General features: G+C 41.3%; 1 protein-coding gene across 2 annotated transcripts in view; it reads right to left on the reverse strand.

The window, feature by feature from the left end:
• The window catches only part of LOC119413413 (LIM domain-binding protein 3), a 114,568-nt gene that overhangs the window by 20,966 nt on the left and 74,742 nt on the right, over positions 1-18,860 (reverse strand). The window contains exons 5-8 of one of the 2 annotated variants that reach the window (XM_037680473.1): positions 11,940-11,962; positions 9,750-9,929; positions 7,777-7,940; positions 7,407-7,449 (exon numbers count right to left, since the gene is read on the reverse strand). In XM_037680473.1, the coding sequence (XP_037536401.1) occupies positions 7,407-7,449; positions 7,777-7,940; positions 9,750-9,929; positions 11,940-11,962 (410 nt within the window). The remainder of the gene's footprint in view (positions 1-7,406; positions 7,450-7,776; positions 7,941-9,749; positions 9,930-11,939; positions 11,963-18,860) is intronic. The other variant, XM_037680465.1, reaches the window with a different exon arrangement.

An 18,860-nucleotide genomic window follows, 5' to 3' on the forward strand; every position in this document is an offset into this window, starting at 1 on the left:
ATCCATCCATCCATCCATCCATGTATCCATCCATGTATCCATCCATGTATCCATCCATCCATCCATCCATCCATCCATGTATCCATCATTCCATCAATCCATCCATGTATTTATCCATGCATCCATCCATCCATTGTGGCATCCAACTATCCAACTATCATCCATCCATCCATCCATCCATCCATCCATCCATCCATCCATACATACATACATACATACATACATACATACATACATACATACATACATACATACATACATACATACATACATACATACATACATACATACATACATACATAGTACATGCATACATACATACATCCTTTTCCTAGTCTAAATGTGGTGAAGACTTGCTGAAGTTCTAACAGAACATCAACACAGGGAGGAAACATAGTTTAACTGTCATTAATCTTGGCATGGTTGCTGGTTTGAGTATTTCAGAAGTTTTTGCTCAACCGTCTCTGAGGAGACACATCATAATATTTGTGGCCCTCGGTGTGGTCTTCTTCTGTTGTGGCCTATCTGCTTTAAGCTTTGTTGCGTACTCAGAGGTGGTATTATTTACACCTTATTGCAAAGAGATACTTGAGCTACTGTTGCCTTTTTGTCCTCCTTCATGGAGCAAAGAGGGGGAATTGGAAATATTCAGTCCATACATTTGCACATGTGAGCATTTTAACTTAAAAAAATAATTGCGGAACCATTTTCCATTTTGGTGTGTGGCTTCATCTAGAGGTAAGAAAGGTTCCTATTAAAAATTGGGTTGCCAAATCAAAATCCAACATGGCTGCCACCATATATGTATACATGTAAACATTGTGAGTCGAATAACTTGAAAAATAAACAATGTGCCAACTTCCATTTTGGTGTGTAGCTGCATCTAGGCAGTAGGCATAAGAAAGGTCTCTATTGAAAATTGGGTTGCCACATCAAAATTCAATCCAGATAAACACTCATCTCAAAACTACAAACATTCACTCTTCAGATCCTCCAGTAACAGGGACACTGAATTAACAATTATTATCTGAAACGAGTCTGCACATTTTCCTCTGACGTCAAAGCTTTCTTTCTGCACAACTGCTGATCACTGGATATCTTCTCTTTTTTTAGAGCACTCTCTGTGTGACAAAATCTCAACAACTAACACATTCAACATCACTTCCCTTTCTTCCCTGTCCTGAGGCTCAACTTGAACTTCAGCAAGTGGTCTTTACCACATGGCTAAATTCATCGAAATGTAATCTGTCAGTCCACCTCCTGAACAAAACTCTGAGATACTGGAACTCCTCCACTTCAGAGAAAAGACTCGCTCTAAGTCTGGACAGAGTCCTCCATCTTTATCCAGGAGAGAACCATGAGATCAGACTACCTCTGTGCTCACCGAAGGCCGAGGATTGAAAATGCAAACAGATCCACATGATTTGCAAAAAAGGTGGAGAAGACAACCCCCCCCCCACACACACACACACACACACACACACTCCAATACTAATAGGGTTAGAAAGCAAATGTTACAGAAGTTATTTTAAATACTTGGTTTCATTCAGCCCAAAAGGAAGTCAAGAAACTGAAACAAAAAATTTGAAACTGTAAATGCTTGCCAGAACAACCTATTAAATGTTTTATGATATTTTCTTCCATTTCCAAAATGTTATACTGTTTATTATTAGAATTATTTCTGAGTGATTGTTTTTTAATTATTTAAATAGAAGCTGAGTTTCCAGCTCTCTGTTGGAGCAGGAAGATAAATTATAACATTCAGTCATAAACATCGAAACTGTTCCAGTTCTCTACGTTTTTTTGTGTTTTTTCTATAAAATATCTTGAATGCTGTGAATCAATCTTTGCTGCCTTCTTCATGATACCTTCCAACCAAAAGGGGGAAAAGAAGCCCCCACAGTCTCTTTATTGGTGGATAAAAGCTCGCCCTCTGCTATTATTGATTCACGTTGAGTCATTGGACGGTGGATGGAGTCTGACGGGGGGCGGAGGGGAGCTGCAGTTCAGGGGTGAGGCAGCACGGATCGATGGTGGATAATGGACGGATGATTAAATAAGTGCAGAGAGAATAGAAAGCTCCATCCATCAGGAGCAAGGCGAGACGGAGGGGGGAGGGGCTAAAAGGTTTCTGGTCCTCTCAGACTCAGCAGCTCTGACGGAGACAAGCAGCTGCAGGAACACCGTACAGCAGAAAACAAAATATTTCACATTAAATATCTCATTAACTATTTGACAGATCTGATGAAACACTCAGGAAGTATTCATCCAAATATCCCGATGCATGCTCAATAATCCAGGTAGAAAAATCCAAAAAAGTTCAATCTGGTCCTCTGGACATTCAAAAAAAAAAAAAAAACAAAGCAAAAAAATATAGAAACGTTTCGTCTCTCATCCAAGAGACTTCCTCAGTCTGAGGTGCTGTATTCAGCTCAGTCTCTTAAATAGCACCTTCTCAGAGTGGATCAACCAGTTTGCTGCTGACAACCAAAACCAGCTGCTCACATGCTCAAGAAGGACCATCAGCCTAACAATGGATCATTAGCACACTGATGGCTGTTTACTGTTCACAGGAGGCTGAGTGATACTAGCAATCACAGCATTGTAAGAGGGGGACAGTTGAACCCGGAGGCCTCCACCCCTGTTTAATGATGGACGATTTCTTTTCACAAAGATGGCCTCCTTTACTCCTCTCTCAAACCATCGTTCCTCTCTGTCCAGGATGTGAACATCTTCATCCCTGAAAGAGTGACCGCTGGCCTGGAGATGAGTGTAGACCGCAGAGTCCTGGCCTGATGATGTTGATCTTCTGTGCTGGGCCATCCTTTTGGCCAGTGGCTGTTTTGTTTCCCCGATGTAAGACTGATCACCCTCCTGACACTGAACAGCATACACAACATTGCTCTGTTTGTGCCGGGGGACTGGATCTTTGGGATGAACCAGTCTTTGCTGTAATGTATTTTGGGGTTTAAAAGCCACTGGGACGTTATGTTTAGAAAATAAACGTCTCAGTTTCTCTGATACTCCCTCAACATACGGAATGACCACTGGTCTGGGTCTGGGTTCCTCCTTTTCACCTGATGGCTGACTGGAGTCCTGTTTGGGTTTCTTCTCTGCTTTCAGGAAGGCCCAGTTAGGATATCCACATTGCTCTAGAGCCTGTCTTGTGTGGGATTTCTCCTTCTGCCTGGCTCCTGAGCTAGTGGGGACGCTGTCTGCTCTGTGATACAGAGTCCTGATGACTCCTAACTTGTGCTCCAAAGGGTGATGGGAGTCAAACTGCAAATACTGGTCTGTGTGGGTGGGTTTGCGGTACACCTCGGTTTGCAAATGTCCTCTATCAGAGACTGGGGTATTCATCCAAATGTTTATCTACAATGCTTTTAATTTGAGAGTCCGCCTCATTCAGTGTAAAACTCGTAGGTGGCCGAGATGATGTAGAGGCAGGGCAGCCGACCCAGGACCCGAAAGTCCCAGGTTCAATCCCCAGTCATTGCACATCTCGTAATATTTCTGAGCAGGCCACTCTATCCCCAATTGCTCCCCGGGCGTTTTCAATAGCTGCCCACTGCTCCACCTGGGGGTGGATGGGTTAAATGCAGTGAGCCAATTTTGCCATTGTTTGGGAAAATACAATGATGACAAGACATGCACATTATTATTATCACGTCTAGACTGGACTATTGCAATGGTTTGTTATCTGGGTGTCCAAATATTTCTTTAAAAAAGTCTTCAGTTGATCCAAAATGCTGCTGCCAGAGTCTTAACTGGAGTTAGTAGGAGAGATCATATCTCTCCAGGTTTAGCTTCTCTCCATTGGCTCCCTGTCAAATCCAGAATAGAATTCAAAATCCTACTTCTAACCTACAAAGCTCTCAACAACCTAGCTCCATCTTATATTACAGCTCTTATTGTTCCATAGTTTCCTAACAGAGCACTTTGCTCTCAGACTGCAGGTTTACTTGTGGTTCCTAGAGTTTCCAAAATCAGAATGGGAGGAAGATCTTTCAGTTATCAGGCTCCTCTCTTGTGGAACCAACTTCCAGTTTCTGTCCGTGAGGCTGACACATTGTCCAGTTTGAAGACTGGGCTGAAGACTTTCCATTTGGATAAATCCTATAACTAGGGTTGGCTTGTTATGCTGCTGTAGGCTTAGAGTACTAGAGGACAAATTGACCTAATTTCCTTAAAATAATTGTTAAAAATGAATAGTTTTCATTTGATATTATTTCTAACTTAACATGTGATTCTTGACCTGCCATTGTGTATCTGTTCCTCCTTCCTGTTTCTCTCAAACCCAGCCGGTCGAAGCAGATGGCCGTTTGTCCTGAGCCTGGTTCTGCTAAAGGTTTCTTCCTCATGAGGGAGGTTTTTCTTTCCACTGTCGCCTTCATGCTTGCTCAAGATGAGAATTCTGTGATGAAGTTAATGTCAGGGTTTGGTGGACAGGAACGAACCCAGTAGTGCAGACAGGACTCAACTCGGCAGATTACAAAACCAAATACTTTAATGATGAATAACAAAGTAACAAAATAATAAGCTGACGAGGCAGCAACACTTACAAAAATTAGAAGACTCAGGAGGGATACTCAAACGGGACTCAGGAAGCTCAGGAAAACTCAGGAAACACAGGAGAACACTGAAGACCCAAACGAATACGACGCGACGAGGAACAAGACAGAACAGACAGCTTTTATACAAGGACAAAACGAGACGTGATTACAAACAGCTGTGACGAGACAAGGGTGACACCAATTAAACTGAAGAGAACACACAAGGGAAACACAGACACAAACAGAGTCCACCAAATGGTACCATCCTTACAGTTAAATTCAAAGCAGTCTGCTCCTAAGATAAATAGTGTTAAATTATTATTTTATATATGAATGTTTCTGTTCAGTGCCCTGAGACGACTCCTGTTGTGACTTGGTGCTATATAAATAAAGTGAACTGAAATTTAATGTAGCCCCCACAGCTAAACGATCTTAACTAAAACAAAAATGGCTACGACTCGGCCAGTTTGAAAGATACTGGCTTCAGGTTGTGTGTGGTAGTAGCTGATACTCATTCCCAACACACACTTTAGGGACTAACTGACTGAGCATGATCTGTATTTTAAAATAAAGTCTTAATATTTTGCAATCAACTCTGTTAACAAAATATCATATGAAACCTGAAAACAGATTTTTAAAAATATAAATCTTTAATAATGTACCTCTACAACTGAAACAACTGAGGAGTCAATCCAATTTAACACGACCAGCACAGCCTCTGACATTATCAAACACAAAGATAATCTCTATCTATAACTAATGCAGACACTGAGATAAAGTTTGGTTTGGTTGTAGCTGATCATCAGCCCCAACACTCTGAGCACTACAACATCTGCAATATTCTGACTTCAAACACTGACAGTAACTGCTGGCATCAACCACGTCTGTTTGCAAACTATCTCTTACACCACTGAATGGATTTTAGTGGGATTTTCAGATTGTAACTAGTCCCTGCACATTTACAACTCATTAACTTTTGGAGTCACCCCAGGGCAAAATCAACATTAGTCAAAAACAAAAATGGCTACAACTCAGTCAGTTTTACAGATAAAGTTAAAACTTGACATGGCAGCTGAGAGGCATTTACAACACATGCACTAAATAAGCCTGACATCTTGCAACGTTGCATGAGATTGCACGTAACGTTATTTCATTTTGACAAAGCTAAAACTCATTTCATACGATGATCCTAATCTAAAACATTGGAATAAAATATGGAGGTTAATATGCATTATTCAAGAGAGTGGTGAAGGCTGCACAGAAATCTGTTGGAGTCAGTCTCCCCACCGTCACGAACGTCTACACCTCCGGGTGCGGGGGGAGGGCCGCCTGCGTCATGAAGGACCCCACTCACCCAGCTCACACACTTTTTGCCCCACTCCCCTCAGGAAGGAGGTTAAGGAGCATTAAGTGTAGAACCACTGGACTGAGGAACAGCTTCTACCCTGAGGCTGTTAGACTCATGAATCTCTGACTAGAATGGTCACTGTGAAAAACCATATCATGTTGCTGCTGATCTGTTTCATGTTGCTGCTGATCTGTTTCAATGTTGGTGTGTTCATGCATGCACATCTGCTCGCGGACTCATGTTCATGTTTGTGCTGATGTTCAATGTTTTATGTTATGAGTGCTTAGTGTATATTTAGTTGATGTTTTTCTTAGTTCATATCTTAGATGTTATTACTGTTTTTCTTATACATTTTATTGTCGGATATAACTGGGACCCCGTGTACATAATTTCGCTCCACCACATGTACCACATGAGGTGCGAATGACAATAAAGAAACTCTGACTCTGACTCTGACTCAAGGCATAATAATAATAATAATAATAATAATATTACAACACAGTGGAGCAGTGGTTAGTAATGTCGTCACACAGCACCAAACCTTGCAGGTTGGCCTCCTGGCCTTTCTGTGTGAACTTTACATGTTCTTGGCGTGTGTGTGTGATTTGTTTAGTCCTCCACAGATCAAAACACACATGTTAGGTTTACTGGTAACTCTAAAATGATCTTTGGTGTGAGTGAGAGTGTGAATGGCTGTTTGTCTCGTTTGTCTCTCTGTGTCCCAGTAATGGACTGGAGACCTGTCCAGGGTGTCTCCCACACAGGGACTGCTGCAGCGCCATGAAACCCCGAAAGGGATTCAAATAATTTAAAGCTGCAGCCTCTGGTGAGTTCATTATCACAGCCATACGTATATGCTTTTAAATTCATAATGTCATGCCAAAAGCTTAAAAGAACACAACTTGTACTTGTTAGAAAGTTTGAGCCTCACCCAGATACTGTCACATTGTGTTTTTGGTTAATTTACCAACTTTCCAATAAAACAAGGCGACCTGCTTGCATCTGTGTTAAAACTTAACTACAGTGTAAAAAGTGGGGTGACAGGAACTGCACTTAACTCTTTACATGCAGATAACTGAACTAGTACATGAAGAGAAATTGAGCTGAGGATGTAATCAGTCCTACAGCGCCTCCTGCTGGTGACAAAGGGTCATTACACCTCAGCTGGTTTAAACTGAAGCAGATTTGTCTGATTCTTATGATTTCATGGAGGATGATGTTTTTTGATGGGATTTTTTTTAAATAAACTTTGATAAATCACTTCAGTAACATAGCTGACATTAGCTCATTGTCACAGGAGTTGAGTTTATTTTCAGCTGTAAGCAGGAAAGACAAAACATCTTGTTTTAAATTTCTTTCTGTTCGAACTTTCAGAGAAAATGTTTCTGCTGAATTAATTTTACAGGTCAGGTGGAGGGAGGTGAAACGTGAGGAGGGGACTGAAGCCAGGGAGGCTGTGCAGGGAGCGGGGAACAGGTGAGGAGGCGGGGTTATATGATGCCTACCTGCTCCTCCTCATCACCTCCTCCTCCTCCTTCTGCTTCGGAGCTGAAACAAACAGGTAACAAAGTCTGAGGCTGACTCAAGAATTCAATATGAAAGTTACGAGATTATTTTGCTTTAGTCCATCATTAAGAAGCATGTTCATTTTTAAAGTAAAGTGGCATTGCGGAAAAAAAAAATCATGTTTACAAGTCTTAATTTGAAAGGCAGATGTGGCTCTGATTTTTATTTGACAAGACTTTAAAATCATCAAAGAGGAAACAACATCTGGTATTTATGCTCTAAAAATCAAAGCCAGTGCCCAGATGGGTTTAAATCAAGTTCTCTAGGAAATATTTTTGTAATAAAATCTCCCAGAACAAGGAAACTTACAGGACTCGATCTGAGTCATGTGGGCCAGGATCTGGAAGGATTTGGACTGTGAGCTGGTGCTGCTGCGGCCCCGTTCGTTCAGGTCCTGGTCCTTGTCTGCGCCCTGAACGGCCTGATAGACCGGAGAGGCACTGTCCACCAGCTGGCCTGTACCTGGAACTGAACTGGAACCACATCCCCAAAAACCGAACCAGGTCAAGTCTACAGAGACACTCGACCATGACGAGGCTTTAAATTCAAGATTTAGATGTTCCACCACTGGATTACCACAGAGTTATGAATTAAATAAAGTTAAATAAAACACGGAGCTGGTTTTTAAACTGACATGAAAACAGAACTGAAGCACCAACATCTCACAGCTGGCGTGATATAACAACAGATACAAGAATAAAAAAGGACAACACATTTTATTTGATCAGATTTAGTTTCAAAGCAGAAGGAGTTGATCATCAGGAGGAGAAACATGCTCAGAACATCCAGTTTTTACTGCTTTAATTCATCAAACTGTCCACTTTGTTTGTTTGGAAAGAAATGTAATAAATTCTTAACAATTCAACATTGTTTTTCTTTACTAATTTGGGAATTTTTAATTAAAAAAACATCTATTTTACATTTTATACCAAAATTAGTTTTGTTTTAAATGCTTGAAATGTTTTATTTGATGTTTGCATGTTTTTTTTTTGGACTAATTTTATGTCTTATGCAGCAATTCTTGTTTCAATTTATTTATAATTTTATTTATTTATTTATTTTTGGGTGGTGTGTGTGCAACAAGAGACTATTTATTTATTTACTATTTATTTGTTTGTTTATTTGTTTATTATATGCAGGATTTTTTTTGTGTGTGTGATATTATTTTTTGGTTCTTTTGTGGTCATTAGGTTTTAGGTTTGCAAAGTTCAGCTTCACGTTTTCACAACATCATGTCCACGTGAGGAACAAACTAATGATAACAACTAAATAAATGAACAAATAAAGTACAGTATACTCAGATGATGTTTAATATTATACCATCAGCAGCTGTCAGACTCCAAGATATGTCTCCGTTTTAACAAATCACAACCTTCCATCCATCCATCCATCCATCCATCCATCCATCCATCCATCCATCCATCCATCCATCCATCCATCCATCCATCCATCCATCCATCATCTTTACCCCCTGTATGTATTTTAACAACAGAGATGATGGGCTGGCATTAGTTTTTAAGACTATTTCACATTTGTTCACATACATGTTTGTTCAGGCTCCCATTTTATCTACAGAAGTGTTTCCCAACGAAGACAGGCTGTAAATATGTTGTCAGCTGCTTTAATTTTCCTCTTTACTGGGTCAATAAAGATATCTTTTTCGTGCACAAACATCTGTCCAAGTAATTCCAGAAGGAGATAGAAAATTGATTGTTTGTGTCATTTTGTAAGCAGCACAAAATGCTTTTCCATCAGGACTTCTGCAACACAACCAAGCCCACTAACAACAAGCACCACGAAGCAAAACCCAAAGAACTGTTTTCTATTTCTGAACAAAGTGACAACAAAGCCAACCATGTGGTCGTATCTGCACATATTAAAAGTAAATAATGTTGCTCTGTGTCAAAATCTCTTCTGTATAATAAAAAAAACACAACTTCTGCAGAACAACAACTACAGGAACAATGTACAAATGGTGACAGCCATGTTGGGTTTTGATGTGGCAACTCAACTTTCGAAATGAACTTTTCTTATACGTAGATGTAGCCATCCACCAAAACGGAAGTTGGGACCTAATTTATTTTTGAAGTTATCATGCAACAACATGCACAAAAGGATGGGCAGAGGGTGTTTCCAATTTCCCACCTTTGCTCTGTGACGTGTAACAAAATTGCAGGATGAAACCAGAGGTGGCAGGACAGGATGGTGAGGAAAAGCAAAGGAAGATCTGAACATTAGATAAGTACAAACTGGAGGACCAGAGGAGGTGGAGGTGGTCCTACCTGATATCGTGCCCTTTGACCTGCGACTGGCCAGCGATGGTGTCCATGATGGCATCCTGTGAGTACATGCTGATGGGCGTGTTGTACTGAGCATGGATGATGGTGGCCTTACCGCCGGGACCTTTCACCTCTATGGGTTTATGGGTGGAGTCCTTCAGCATGCTGGGGTTGAAGCCAGTGCTAATGGTGGTGAAGGAGGAAGGAAAACAGTGAGGAAGAGGAAGGAGGAATGGTTGGTGAGACATCTTAAGGTGAGAGGAGGAGGTGATGGAGTTAAAAGGAAGAAGAAACAGGCAGGCAGGTCATGCTCACAGCAAACACATCACAGACCAGGACTGGTCAGAGTTTGTTCTCAAGCAAGAAAATAACTCCAGAATATCCAGAAACACAAAACAACTTGAACTAGGACATAACAATACTTTTCTAAAACCAAACTAAACATAACTTAATACAACCTTTGAGGCAAAAACTAAACCAAAGAATAAGATGACTGAACCACATAACAATAATAATGTCGTGTCCAGCTACAAACCCAGTTACATCTCCACAATAACAGATCTTTTAACTTTTTCTTGAGCAGCTTATATTCAGTAATTAAATTTAATATTTTCCTTAGAGGCTCCAACTGCACTGACTTATCTCCTAAACATATTTTCAGATAGATCAGATTTAAACATCATTAATATTTCATCAAATCAAGAGATGTGAAGATAAAAGGACTGATGTTGTGATCAACAGAAAAAAAATTCAAACTAATGTAGAAGAAATAGTCAATGATTACATGACTGATAATTATGCGTTAAAATTTTTACAAGTAGATGAAAGGGTAGCTTCTCTGTGCCTTCAGGTGGGGGGACAGACTTTAATTGTTGTTTGTGCCTATTATATGCCCCAAATGGCAGCTCAGAGTACTTAGCCATTTTGGAGTGAGCAGGGTTGCTGGAAGATACTCCAGCTAGGGACTATCATTCTGTCAAATATTTTGAACAATCTGAGATTAACCTGGTGCATGCTCAATAATCCAGGTAGAAAAATCTAAAACGTTAAGTCAGGTCTTCTGGACGAGTTAAAAAAAAATTGTAGAAAAAAGACTGAGCTGAATACAGTTCCTCAGACTGAAGAAGTCTTTCAGACGAAAGACAAAACCTTCTACAATTTTTTTTTGAACATGTCCAAAAGAAAATATTTAACTTTTTAAAATCTGATATTAAATTCCACATGAACTTATGGAAGCATGTTGCAGCCACAAGAGCAAAAACACAATAGAAATATATATTGTTAGAAATTTAAAAAGTTTGTTTACCATATATATTTTTCACATTGTATAAATGCTAATATACATGTTGTAGTAACCAAAAACATTTAGTTAAAACTAAAACAAATATGGTTTGCATGAGATTTTGCCTAATGTGGCAGGATTGTAATTTATTTTTGCTGAAGTGGCAGCAATATGTTTTTGTGTAAATTTAAATGTTTAAACGTCTCTTTAAAATGCAGAGGCTTGTGATGAATTTTAAAGTCAAAGTCAAAGATTTCAGCAGCCTGTAGGTTTAGTTGACCTTGTTAAACAACAGATTCCTACAAAAACTAAGACACATTCTTGCAAAGACAGAACACAAAAACAACCAGCATTTCAGCTGCTGTGTTACTTTTGTCTTTTTTCTTTCTTAAACATGTCTGCAGTAAACATTTTAATATTATTGTGTCTGTTTTAATATTACTTCTTAAAAATAAATAAAATACTTGATAGATTGGTAAAGCAAACAGCCAAAGCAATTAACTAACTGTAAGGCTTTTATTTTGAAAATGCATATACTAAATTGACTGAAGAAGTCTTTCGGATGAAAGACGAAACGTTTCCACAATTTTTTGTTTTTTTAAACCCATCCAGAGGACCAGACTTAGCTTTTTTTTTTTTTTTAGATATGAACTAAATTAACTCAGAAATAAAACTGGATCAATAAATACCTTACTGCTTCAAGCACCATCTTTATTTCACAGATTCATGATTGGATGGTAGCGTGTTGATGTTTTTGAATGACCAAAACATCACTTTCCCAGCTTCATGTCACACCAAAATATCCAAACCCATTCTATCTGAGCCATGAACAGAACCAAACCATGCCTTTAACAATCAAACAACAAAGCAAACACACAACCGAGATGCATTCAGCAGGAGAAGATACTAACTTGGGAGCAGCAGGAGAGAAACCCTTGATTGACAAACAAGAATGATGAAAAAAAACAAAAAAGAAAAATAATATATTAGAAACCACTCTGATTTTATCAAGTGAAGAGGCTGGACGGACAACATCTTCTGGGCATTGACAGAAAACCATCTGATGTTAAGATGAAAGACTCTAGTGTCCTCTCAGGTCCGTTTGAGCTGCGGAGAAGTTACATTTGTGAGTGGAGATACATTTCTTTTGTCGTGAGCCCTTGAGAATCCACAGGTGAAGACGTTGATCTGAATCTAAAGTATACCAAATTTGGAATAGGTTTAAAGTTTCTACTGTCTGCAGACTGCTGGTGAACTTCGCTTTGATTCAGTGGAACTTTAATTCACCTTTTTATTTTATTTTATTTATTTATTTATTTATTTTTATTTTTACAAACTTTGACTGCAACAGAAATGTGTTTTCTATTTCTTGTGTTATCCAAGTAGGAATCACATAGAACTCAGTATCCCTTGCCAAGATGTGGATTACCAAGGCCCCACCCTGGAGCCAGGCCTGGGGGAGGGGCTCTTCAGCGAGTGACCGGGTCTCTACCCATGGGGCTCAGCCAGGCTCAGCCCGAACGAGCATCATAGATTTGCCTTCCAGTGGGCCCACCACCTGCAGGAGGGGCCATACAAGTCGGGTGCATGATGCCATGGGCAGTGGCTGAAGGCCCTTGGTGCTCTGATCCTGGCTTACCAAAGTTGGCTTTGAAACATGGAACATAACCTCTCTGACAGTGAAGGAACCTGAGCTTGTGTGTGAGGTTGAGAGGTATTGACTAGATATAGTTGGGTTCACCTAGATGCACAGCATGGGCTCAGGAACCAATCTCCTTGAGAATAACTGGACACTTTTCCACACTGGAGTTGCCCATGATGAGAGTTGCCGAGCTGGTGTAGGTTTACCCTTAGCCCCCCAACTTGGTGTCTGTGTGTTGGAGATTTCCCGGGTAGATGAGAGGGTAGCTTCCCTGCATGTTTGGGTAGGGAGACGGGCTCTAACTGTTGCTTGTGCCTACATGTCAAACAACAGTTCAGAGTATCCAGACTTCTTTGAATCCTTGGCAGGGGTTCTGGAAGGTGAGCTAGCTGGGGACTTATTTATTCTGCTGGGAGACTTCAATGCCCACATGGGCAATGACAGTGTGACCTAGAGGGGTGTGATTGGAAGGAACAACCTCTTTGATCTGAACCTGAGTGGTGTTCTGTTGTTGGACTTTGTGCTAGTCATGGTTTGTCCATCATGAACACCTTGTTTGAACATAAGGGTGTCCATAAGTGCACTTGGCACCAGGACGTCCTAGGTCGTAGATCGATGATTGACTTTGTAGTCATGTTATATGATTTGCGGCCAATTGTTTTGGACACTCAGGTGAAAAGAGGAGCTGAGCTGTCAACTGATGACCACCTGGTAGTGAGTTGGATCATTTGGCAGGGGAAGATCCCGGACAGACCCAGTAGACCCAAATGTGTAGTGAGGGTTTGCTGGGAATTCTGGCCAAAAAATCTGTAAGAAGATCTTCAACTCACATCTCCAGAAGAGCTTTAACCACATCTCAGCTGAGGCGTGGGACATTGAGTCCAATTGGACCATGTTCTGTACCTCAGTTGTTGAGCTGTATGCTTTGAGCTGTGGACACTAGGTTGTCAGTGTTTCTCGTGGTGGCCATCTTTGAACCCAGAGGTGGACACCCCGGATTAGGAAGCTGTCAAGCTGAAGAAGGAGTTCTATCTGGCCTTGTTGGCTGGTGGGACTCCAGAGGCAGCTGAGGAGTACCGGAGGGTCAGGTGGTCCACAGCCTTGGCTGTTGCTGAGGCAAAAGATCAGTGGGAGGTTTTCGGTAAGGCCTTGAATGAAGACTCGGTCAGTTCCAAGGAGATTCTGGCAAACCACCAGATGGCTGAGGAGGGGAAAGCAGCACTTTACTAACACTGTGTTCAGTCAAGGTGGGTTGCTGTTGACCTCTACCAGTGATGTCGGCGGGAGGTGGAAGGAATATTTCTCAGACCTTCTCAATCCCACAAAGTCTTCCATGGAGGAAACTGAGTCGGTGGACTTCGGGGTTGGTTTGTCCATAACCGTGGCTGAGATCGCTGATGTAGTTAAAAAGCTCCGCAGCAGGGCTCCAGGGGTGGATGAGATTCACCCTGATTTCCTGAAGGCTCTGGATGTTGTGTGACCATCTTGGTTGACATACCTTTGCAACATCGCATGGACATTGGGGGCAGTGCCACTAGATGGTCAGACTGGAGTGGTTGCTTCGCTCTTCAAAAAGGAGGGCCAGAGGGTGTGCTCCAATGACAGGGGATTCACTTTTCTCAACCTCTCTGATAAGATCTATTTAGGGGTACTAGAAATGTGATTCCGATTGTTGGTTGAACCTCAGATTCAGGAGTAACAATACAGATTCCATCCTGGCGATGGAACACTGGACCAGCTCTTTATCCCCACTATGTTCCTCGAGGGGTCATGGGAGTTTACCCATCCAGTCTACATGTGTTTTGTGGACTTGGAGAAGGCATTCAGAGTCAGAGTCAGAGTCAGAGATTCTTTATTGTCATTCGCACCTCATGTGGTGGAGCGAAATTATGTACATAGGTCCTACCCTCACCTATGGTCATGAAATCTGGGTAGTGAGTGACCGAAAGAATGAGATTGTGGATAAAGGTGGTTGAAATGAGTTTCCTCTGCAGGGTAGCTGGACTCTCAGAGATAGGATGAGAAGTTCAGTTATCTTTCATTCATTCCACCTTTATTTAGACATTCAACCATGTTCCTCAGGGTAGACTGTGGGGGATGCTCTGCGAGTATGGAAGTGAGGGCCCGCTGCTATGGGCTGTTAGGTCCCTATACAAGTGGCACGGGAATTTGGTTTGCATTGCTGGCATAAGTCCGACCCATTCAGGATGGGAGTTGGATTCAGCCAGGGCTGCCCATTGTCACAGATTCTGCTTATAATTTTTGTGGACAGAATTTCTCAGTGCAGCCAGAGGGCAGAGGGAGTCCGGTTCGGTGGCTTCAGAATTCCATCTCTGCTATTTGTGGATGATGTTGGTGATTTTCAATTCAATTGTTGGCATCATCATTGCCATGATATTAAACTTTCACTGGAGTGGTTCACAGCCGTGAGTGAAGCAGAAACAGGGTTGAGAAACAGAATCTCCAAATCTGAGGTCATGGTCCTCAACCGGAAAAGGGTGGATTGCTCTCTTCGGGTCGAGGGTGAGGTTCTGTCTCAAGTGGAGGAGTTAAAGTATCTCAGGTTTTTTTTTTCATTCAACCTTTATTTATACAGGTTAATCGCATTGAACCTTGAGAACATATTTAAAGACCTGTTTAATTTAATTAAACGGTTTAATTCACAAGTGAGGGAAGAATGGAGCGTGAGTTTGACAGGCAGATTGGTGCAGTGTCTGCAGTATTGTGGACTCTGTGCTTGTCCATTGTGGTGGAAGAAGCTGGTTTGCCTTTTAAGGCAAAGCTCTCCGTTTACAGGTAGTCTACGTTCCTACCCTCACCTATGGTCATGAAATCTGGGTAGTGAGTGACCGAAAGAATGAGATTGTGGATAAAGGCGGTTGACATGAGTTTCCTCTGCAGGGTAGCTGGACTCTCAGAGATAGGATGAGAAGTTCAGTTATCTTTCATTCATTCAACCTTTATTTAGACAGGTAAATTCCATTGAGCCTCAAGGACTCATTTACAAGAGAGACCTGATTATCTGGGGACCTGATTATCTGGGAGAGACTTGGGATAGAACCACTGCTCCTCCACATCTAGAGGATCCAGTTGAGGTGGGTTGGGCATCTGGTAAGGACGCTTCTTGGACACCTCCCTCAGGAGTTCCTTCGGGCATGTCCGACTGGGAAGAGACCCCGGGGAAGACCCAGGACACGCTGGACAGACTATGTCTCTCGGTTGGCTTGGGAATGCCTTGGAGTCCTCCCAGAACAGCTGGAAGAGGTGGCTGTGGAAAGAGATGTCTGGGCCTCCCTGCTCAAGCTGCTGCCCCTGCAGCCTGACTTGGGAACAAGTGGAAGATGATGGCTGGATGGATGGATGGTGTTATCCAAGTAATTTTAGTGAATGTGCTTTGTATATATGTATATGCATTATTGTTGTTAAATAAATTCATTAATCAACAATATACCACCAGAAAGCAAACTGTTGTAAAGATATTTGGAGAATACAAATAAAAAAAAACAAATATTCCAATAATTTGTGTTGATTTTTGTGTTTATGTAAACAGCTTCAACCACAAAGATTTTAGTTGTTGTTTCATAAAGTTAACTATATTTAGTTTACATATATTCCTGCAATTTGTTTTTGAACAAAGATGGAATTCTATTAGTTTGGCTCTAGGTGAGGTAGAAACAATGCTGTTTAAATGTGATTGTGATCATGATTTGTCTGAGTCTTTCATGGACAATTAATTACATTCAGAGGATATCCAGTATGACACTGAATGTGTGAAAAATTAAGTAAAAACAAAGTTTCACAAAGAAAGATAGGAAGGGATTAGCATTTCTCCCGCTACAGAGCAGAGGATCCTGGAGGGATTTTAGGAGCAAGTTTAAGCTGGACACACATGTTCTCTGATTCTTTAGATGGCATGTCATCAAGAGCCATCCAACCTGTTTATTTACTCATTTCTCCTTTCCATGTGAGCTTGTGTCTATCTCCAGCAGTCTCTGTGAGAGACTGTGGACAAGGTTGCAAGTCACCAACAAACTTACCATGCATGTTTTTGTTCTGTGGAAAAAAGCCAGAGAACTCAGAGAAAACCCAAATGTGCATAGAGAGAACATGTAGACTCCACCCAGGCCAAGAGTCAATTCTGTGATCTTCTTGCCAAGAGGCAATAGTTTTTACCACTGTACTGCTGTGCTGCTGCATCAAGAACTGTCATATATTATCAGCTGACAGAATAATATGGACAAGTGATTACCTTGGGAAACCTTCACCAGTCCCTGTTCCAAAATAAGGCAAGTTTGGTTCACATAGTACGCAGTAAGTGCCTTTTACCAGTGAGGGTAAGACTCTGCCAGGGCTGCCCTTTGCTACAAGTTTTGTAATATGATTTTTACCAACAAAATTTCTAGACGCATTTGTGAAGCGAAGGGTGTTGAGTTTGGTGACAAGAGGATTTTGACTCTTCTTTATGTGGCTGATGTGTTCTTCCTCTTAGCTTCATCCTTCACCTCCAGGTTCACAGCTGAGTATGACGGAGATGCAATGAGTATCAGCCTTTACAATCCTGAGATCATGATTGGAAGATGGAAAAGGGGTGGACTGTCCACTGGGGTGGAGGATGAGATTTTGCTTCAAGTGGATGAGTTTAAGTATCTTGGAGGTCTTGTTTGCAACAGAGGAAAGGAGGGAGCTGGAGATTGACTGCCATAGTGGGGCAGTGTTTGCTGTGAACCAATCAGTTGCGGTGAAGAGGGAGCTATGCCAGAAAGCTCTTGAACTGCTGGTCAACCTACACTTTAACCCTCACCTATGGTTATGAGCTTTGTGAAGGGACCGAAAGAACAAGTTTGTAAATAAAATAAGTTTCCTCCACATGGTAATCAGGTTCATCCTTAAAGAAAGGGTGAGGAGCTCAGACATCCAGGAGAGGCTCAGAGAAGAACCACTACTCTAGCACATTGTGGAGGTGGAGGAGGAGGAAGAAGAGAAGAAGAAGAAGAAGAAACAGAAGAAGTCAACGACTTTTGTCAAGTTCTACAAAGTCACGTTCACAAATGTCACCTCAAGGGTTACTATGCAAAAAAGAAGCCCGATGGCCTGGCACATCTTTTCAGAGCCTGACAGCACCAACTTTTCTAGGCTACATGTGGCTCAAACCATTACACTCAGAAAATGTGGATTATGCTCAGACCTGTCAGTTTTACAGATTTTTGTCAGGAGAAACTGACCAAAGTCAGAAAGGAGTATTCAGACTGTTGTCAGCAACAAGTTCAAACGCCAAGTTCTGGGACTACATCTTTTCCAGGGCCAGCCGAGCATTGTCTACCAAAATATTGCAAAACCACATTTTGCTCACATTCCAAAGGCATGACTGACTTGCTGCAGTCCTGGTCCGTCTCTAACAGAAATTGTTAAAGCATTAAAAACCAAATGCCCTGTACAGTTGGATATACAGTATTAAGAAGTGTTTTCAGGAAGAATAAGAAAAAATGATACTTGAAACTCTTCATCACTTTGCATCCTTAATGCCTAAACAAATGAAGTGAAATGGCAATAATCAACAAAAGATAAAAGCATTCATGTCATAACTTCATTTCTGTTTCCCATGCCATTTTAAGTATTTCTGATTAAGGGTTATAAAAATATCTGTTATTGTAAAATAAGTTGGTTCACGACTCAATCTTGTTAACACAAATGTTTTTTGAAGACAAGGAAACAGCTTTTCAAACATGACCTATTGCTTTGAGTATGTATGTTTGTAAGTATCAGGATTATCTTTAGATTATTAGAGGAAGCTGAGCTGCAAGGAGAAGCTCTGTTTACCGGTCGTCCACGTTCCTCCCTTCACCTATGGTCATGACCTTTGGGCAGTGAACCAAAAGAGGCAATCATGAATACAACCGGTAAAAACGAGTTTTCTTTGTAGGGTGGCTGAACTCTCCCTTAAAGATAGGGCAAGAAGTTAAGTTATATAGGAGGGACTCAGAGTTGAGACCCTGAAAAGACAGCTCCTGGATGCCTAACTAGGGAGGCATTCTAGAAAAGTAGTTTTGGAAAGAAATGTCTGAGCTCCCTATTCAGGCTTCTGTCCCTGCAACCTTACTCCAGAAGAAGTAGAAGATGGATGGGTGGATGGATGGATGGATGGATGGATGGATGGATGGATGGATGGATGGATGGATGGATGGATGGATGT

The sequence above is a fragment of the Nematolebias whitei genome, chromosome 1 (assembly GCF_014905685.2).
Source record: "Nematolebias whitei isolate Nwh7 chromosome 1, NemWhi1, whole genome shotgun sequence".
In the NCBI taxonomy this organism is placed as follows: Eukaryota; Metazoa; Chordata; class Actinopteri; order Cyprinodontiformes; family Rivulidae; genus Nematolebias; species Nematolebias whitei.